The sequence below is a fragment of the Aegilops tauschii genome, chromosome 7 (genome assembly GCF_002575655.3).
Source record: "Aegilops tauschii subsp. strangulata cultivar AL8/78 chromosome 7, Aet v6.0, whole genome shotgun sequence".
Classification (NCBI taxonomy): domain Eukaryota; kingdom Viridiplantae; phylum Streptophyta; class Magnoliopsida; order Poales; family Poaceae; genus Aegilops; species Aegilops tauschii.
In genome coordinates, this window is record NC_053041.3 from 258,088,637 (window position 1) to 258,095,081 (window position 6,445).

At 46.6% G+C, this 6,445-nt stretch overlaps 1 protein-coding gene across 1 annotated transcript; it reads left to right on the forward strand.

Annotated features, from left to right (window-relative positions):
* The first annotated feature begins 567 nt into the window (after positions 1–567).
* Positions 568–5,102, forward strand: LOC109784220 (deoxyribodipyrimidine photo-lyase). Its single transcript, XM_020342816.4, has 10 exons — positions 568–1,068; positions 1,190–1,338; positions 1,432–1,628; positions 1,720–1,960; positions 2,164–2,321; positions 2,420–2,456; positions 2,556–2,614; positions 2,975–3,056; positions 4,517–4,588; positions 4,707–5,102. Exons 1-10 carry the CDS (start codon positions 720–722, stop codon positions 4,887–4,889), a joined length of 1,527 nt encoding a protein of 508 aa, XP_020198405.1. The 5' UTR covers positions 568–719; the 3' UTR covers positions 4,890–5,102.
* The last annotated feature ends 1,343 nt before the right edge of the window (positions 5,103–6,445 follow it).

Sequence of the window (6,445 nt, forward strand, 5' to 3'; positions counted from 1 at the left end):
CACCCTCTGCTCCACCAAGAGTTGAAAGGGACGATGATGCGACAAGGGGAGCTGGCCCAGACTTTAAGATGCCAAAGCATGTAAATAGAGGGGAACGATCATGTCTCTTCGGATCCTTGCGTCGGTTCCAGAAAATTGGCTCTTCGGCTGAACGATCATGTCTCTACAAATCCCGTGTCTGTTCGAGAAGCTTGGCTCTTCGGCTGTTCTTTTAGTAGGACTCTTCAGCTATTTGTTGGAAATAGAGGTTGCTGATGTGGCACATGCAGTGAGGTGAAATCGAAGGTGGCATGTGTGGGGCTTATATGATGAGGTGGATAGGCTGCATGTGAAGAGAAATAGGTTAGTGGGGATAAATTATTTAAGTATTATAAATTATAGATTAGTAACCCGAACAGCCCCTTAATCTCTGACGGCTCTCTCCAAGCTGCCGCGTTGGACGTGCCCTTATACGCCAGGTCTATGCGGTAGCGTTTAGTGTGGACGCATGGCCTATGACGTGGCCGTTTTCTGGCCATAACTCACACCACTTTGTGTAGTGCCTGCCAGGAGCTAGTCCATACGCCATCAACCCCGAGACCCAATCACCCAAAAAGCCAAGTAGCCAAAAACTTCAGCCTTCCTACACCGAGAGCACCCAAAGCGCAGGCGCACGTTTGATCAACCCCTGTATTCCCTCGCTTTCTTTTCGTCCCCGTCGCACCGTCTCCCACCGCGCGATGGCGCCGAGCGCAAGCCCTAGCCCAGGCCTGGCGGTCACGGCGCCGGTCCACCAAGCCCGCGTGCGGGTGCTCCACCCGGGGCAGGGCCTGTCCCCTGCTGGCGCGAATCCCGGTCCGGTGGTCTACTGGATGCTGCGGGACCAGCGGCTAGCCGACAACTGGGCGCTCCTCCACGCGGCGAGCCTCGCCGCCGCTTCCGCGGCGCCGCTCGCCGTCGCGTTCTCCCTGTTCCCGAAGCCGTTCCTCCTCTCCGCGCGCCGCCGCCAACTCGGATTCCTCCTCCGTGGCCTCCGCCGGCTCGCCGCCGACGCCGCCACTCGCCGCATCCCCTTCTTCCTCCTTACCGGTACGCCCTTCGCCTTGATCCCCTTCTGGCGACTGACTTGTCGGCCCCACGTTTTCGAAAGAGGGAACCGATTCCCTGTACGAGAAATGTATTGTAACCGTTTATCACGTTTCGCTGACAGGTGGGCCCACGGAGATACCAGCGCTGGTGCGGCGGCTCGGGGCGTCGGCGCTGGTCGCCGACTTCTCACCGCTCCGGCCGGTTCGCGAGGCACTGGACGCGGTGGTCGGCGCGCTGTGCCGCGATGCTGCCAGTGTGACCGTTCACCAGGTAGAATTCGAACCGGAATCGCAAGGGAAGTTGCAGTCGTTTTCAGGGGAATTCGACTGAGAGACGTTCGGGCTTTGTGGCATTGGCACACAGGTGGACGCGCACAACGTGGTGCCGGTATGGGCGGCATCGGGGAAGCTGGAGTACTCTGCCAAGACCTTCAGAAGCAAGATGAACAAGGTGTTGGATGAGTACCTGGTTGAGTTCCCCGAGTTGGGAGAGGTGGTGCCATGGGACAGGGAGCAGCCAAAGGACATTGATTGGGATACGCTAATTGACACGGTTTGCAGGTCCGGATGTGTTGCGATAAATTCACTGCATATGTGATGTGGAATGAAGAACTTATTATGAGTGGTGTTGGATTCTTTGCTGATGTTGCAGCCAGGCAGAGGACGTGCCAGAGATTGACTGGTGCGAGCCAGGCGAGGCGGCGGCAATGGAGGCACTTCTGGGTACCAAGGATGGGTTCCTAACGAAGAGGATCAAGAGCTATGATTCGGACCGGAATTATCCCACAAAGCCAATGGCATTGTCCGGCCTCTCTCCCTACCTGCATTTTGGGCATATTTCAGCACAAAGATGTGCTCTCGAGGCAAAAAAACGTCGCCATCTTAGTCCCAAGGTACCATTGTTTACTTTGTGAATCTTGTGATTTGAGACCTTATGCAATAAAATAATACTCCTATATCATTAGATGTCAGACTATAATTCTTCTTAACAGCACCAAACTGCAAATCTGAATTTCAGTGCTGAAGTTAGTATGTTATCAAACAGTGAAAGGCCAATGACTAATAGCTATGTGAAATATCAATTGTTTGGGAACAGTCAGTGGATGCTTTCTTGGAGGAGCTGATAATAAGGAGGGAGCTAGCCGACAACTTCTGCTACTATCAGCCTCACTATGATTCGGTAGCCGGTGCTTGGGAGTGGGCGAGGAAGACACTGAAGGATCATGCTGCCGACAAAAGAGAGCACATTTACACGTGAGATACTCTATATTTGTATCTGGGCTATATATGTATATCTGCTTGTCAGCAGTGAGGCAAAAGGCTCCTTAACTAGAATTTACTTTGGCTTGCAGGAGGGAGCAGCTTGAGAATGCAAAAACAGCTGATCCTGTATGTTTTAAATAACACGTTCTACTCCTGGAGATACTAACATCATCTTACCTCATTTACTAATCGAGTTAGGTGTTTTCTTCTTGGATTCTTCATCAGCTCTGGAATGCATCACAGTTGGAGATGGTCCACCATGGAAAAATGCACGGATTCATGCGGTAAAATAAATTATGCCTAGTTGCCTACTTTAGATATCATATTTTTAATGCATTTTATTTGATCTTTCATTAGTTTGATGTCATTTGGGTTGGTATGAATTGCCTGAGAAGATTATTCTTGTTGCTAAAAAGATGAAAAACTAAACTAATTATGTCCTATAAATTATAATCCATTAGCCCATGAAGATCTTACATGTCCAAGTAGGTGGCAAGTCTGTGCGGTCTAGAAAAAGAACATTTGAGCATCTATGCTCCACTTTCATCTTGGGGTCACAAGACGTGTTCTAAATTATTGTTACTTCTGCAGTTATGTTCTTTGTAAAGCATGTTGCTCTGCCCTGACATAGTAATTTTCTGCAGAATGTATTGGGCCAAAAAAATTCTAGAATGGACCAGTGGACCTGAAGAAGCACTTTCAATAGCAATATATTTGAATGACAAGGTAATTTTAAGATTTTGGCAACATTGTAGAGTTTTATTATATTGCACTTCTTGGTGCTGGCAAATAGCTTCAATTGATAAAACACATGAAGCACATCATACAGTCATAATGAGTGAGAAACTAAACTTGCCAAATTTTAGTGTAAGATCCTATGCAATTACAGATCTCCTGAAAACACCGAACCATCAGTTGCAAGAGCCTACATTTGATTAATTTTGTTTATAGTACTAATTATGGAACAACAGCAATTATGTTGATATGGTGGTGTAACAAGTGAAGTTGACGCCGGGCTGAAGTCAGCCAATCACCAAACTCTGGCGAAACAACAAGTCCAGCAGCCATGGGTATCACCTGGACACTCCAAAGGGATCACGTAGCAATTAGAAGCATCACAGCCTGAATCCAACGTACTTTAGTTGTCAACTAGTGCGCACGCAGATATTTTCTGCTTCCAGTCATGGCAATTTTTTGGTTTTCTAGTCTCTGAAAAATAACCTGTCCCCTTGTATGGCCGGCTAGGCCTTTATTTATAGTGCACCCAGGCACAATGCTATACTGTCTAGGACTCCGTTTCCGTGCCCAACGGGAGCATCAGACTAGGACTAATATTTTTACAACAGACATGAGGACAAAACCGCTTCAGCCACCATTTTGGTAATGCAGTTTGCAACTAGATTACCAACTAATACTCGTATTTTACGAAAACCTATGAACCGACTAACTCAACAGCCGGCCTTAGAGAAACTGCCCTGATTCCATGCCCATCACGAGCATCGGGAGAGGCTTCAGCTACTTGCCTGACTTTGTTCAGCTTAGAATTGTACTTTGTCTAATTTGTTCTATGGCATTTAGCTTGTCAATACCACCAAAGACTTATGTTGTCCTGCACATAGTTATGACCTACAAGTATTTCTGTCGCCTATGCTGGAGAGAAGAACACCGTTTAGTGTTCTTTGTGGATGCTGATTGTTCTGAAGATGTTTTTGTAACTCTTCAGTGATTTCCTTTTAGTCGCAAGTGGCAAATAGATGTCCAAGTTACGTCTAATATTCAAGAGAAATTTTGCTTGGTTGGTTCTTTTACAACAAGTTGGATGTAAGATGTCCATTACAAGTTGGGAAAAAGATCCCCAGGGAATAGCTCGAAACTATATCTAAATTGCCGTAACCACCATTTTATCTTTCCTAGTTCATGTTATTGGCTGTTCACTTTTAAGTACTTGGAACGATTGTAAGTCTTTTTAGAAAGCTAAAATGTTCTGCTTCTCATTGCATTGATAGAAATAAAATGGTTGCAAGCCTAAGGCTAGGCATAGCAACCAAACACAACCACAGAGGACAACAACTAACAACCATTAGACAGTCGTTAGTTGTTACTATAGACAAAGCATCAAACCTGCACCGGCTGTAATCTGTTGCAGTATGTTTTTGAACTAAATCTTTGGAATTAATCTGTTGCAGTATCACATAGACGGCAGGGATCCCAATGGCTATGTTGGTTGCATGTGGTCTATATGTGGCCTCCATGATCAGGTTTGTGAGATCCCTTTATTTTGCATTTAAACCCTTGAAAAATCCTATTCGGAAACGCATTTATTAATCACAGTTTGGAGGCTTGCGAGTAGTTTTCACAACCGTACTATTTTCTTAGGGTTGGAAGGAGCGTCCGGTATTTGGAAAGATACGTTACATGAATTATGCTGGTTGCAAGAGAAAATTCAACGTCGATGCCTACATTTCTTACGTCAAAAGATTGGTTGCTCAACCCAAGAAAAGGAAACCGGAGGAATCTCTGAATTCAGCAGCCAAGTACTCGAAGTCTGAGAAGGACTAGTCCAGCTACTAACTCTAGTTCCGCATTGATTTTGATTCTGGTCTATAGTGGTAATTGGCAGTTAAAGACAACTTAAATATTGTAATTAGTTGTTTGTTCATTTTAACTCGTGGGTTACATAGGATTTTTTCTTTTTTGCGGGGAGGTTTACATAGGCATTTGATCACATAATATTTCAACAGTAAGAATGTAGAGGCATGCTCTCTCGCTCCATGATGCACCTTCGAGAAATCTTCGCTGAAGGCACATATACCTGTGTACCCACGTCGTCACATCCTCTTGCCCTGCTTCTCCATGAGAAACTAGACCACCGCCTCCATCTCGCTCCCTCAATGACAATGGCATCTCAAAACTGCGAGGCGCAATGAGATCGGACTGGATAGCACTCCCGCTCGATCTCATTTGTTACTTTGCCGACCTCATCCTTACCACCAGCGAGATGTTTACATTGACACACAACACATCTACATGGCATGTGTAACACCCCTAGTGTTTTTTTTAAGAGAAATGTCGGCTTTATTGATTACTTAGAACAAAGTTACAAAGAGTCTCCCGGATACATTCCGGAGCAAATAAACTTAATATGTCGGCCTTCTTCTTCATCATTGATAAAGTGGATCGTCGGCTTGCTGGCTGGCGCGGCCTGCTCCTTTCTCTGGCTGGGAGGGCCATTCTGGTCCGTTCTGTGTTGCGTGCTTTGCCCATCTATGCTATGAGTGCTCTATTGATTCCTACGGGCACTCTTCTTGAAATCGAGAAACGCTGTCGTGCTTTTTTTTTGGTCTGGACAGGACTCCATCTCAGGAGGGCAATGTAAAGTGGCTTGGGATCTAGTTTGTGCTCCATTCGAGCACGGGGGATTAGGTTTCTCTTCACTCCCACACATGAATGTCTGTCTGCTGTTAAAACACATCTCAAAACTTCACGCTTCGGCACATCCCACTGACTCAAACTATCTTCTCAACAAATATGGTTGGACTTCTTCCCATGACCTGGGATGCCAGGACAACTACACAACACCCATCTGGCGAGACATCCTCAATGGTCTCACCTTCTTTAGATTGATTACTAAGGTTACCCTTGGTAATGGAGTCACGACCTCCTTCTGGTTTGACCTCTGGTTAGCTGGGACCGACACCATTCTAGCTCAACAATTCCCTGCCCTTTTTCCCCACTCTTTGAAGCAGTCTCTTTCAGTTGCTCTGGCGCTCGACACCCCTGATCTGAACCTCTTCCTAGCCCCTAGACTCTCCCATGCAGCCGATCTTGAGCTTACAGCTTTGCGCATTATTTTAGCCCCCGTTAACCTGAATGAGCAGGTTGCAGATGTGAGAATTAGTAGGAAAGATGGCAAACCACTCACCACCAAGGCGGCGTACAAGGAGACTTGGGCATCCACTCCCATCGGCCCCATTGCACCTGCAATCTGGAAGAACTACGCCCCGAACAAATGCAGATTATTCATCTGGCTGGCGCACAAGGACCGCGTATACACAAATGAACGTCGCTTTCGAAGATCGATTGCAACTTCTGACGCCTGCCCATTATGCGGGCAC

What these genes read in the sequence shown, in the direction of transcription:
- LOC109784220 (XM_020342816.4), top strand. Translation starts at nt 720, where the DNA reads ATGGCGCCGAGCGCAAGCCCTAGCCCAGGCCTGGCGGTCACGGCGCCG. An exon ending in CTAATTGACACGGTTTGCAG is followed by an intron (nt 1,629 to 1,719) that starts GTCCGGATGTGT and finishes CTGATGTTGCAG; the next exon opens with CCAGGCAGAGGACGTGCCAG. An exon ending in AAAATGCACGGATTCATGCG is followed by an intron (nt 2,615 to 2,974) that starts GTAAAATAAATT and finishes AATTTTCTGCAG; the next exon opens with AATGTATTGGGCCAAAAAAA.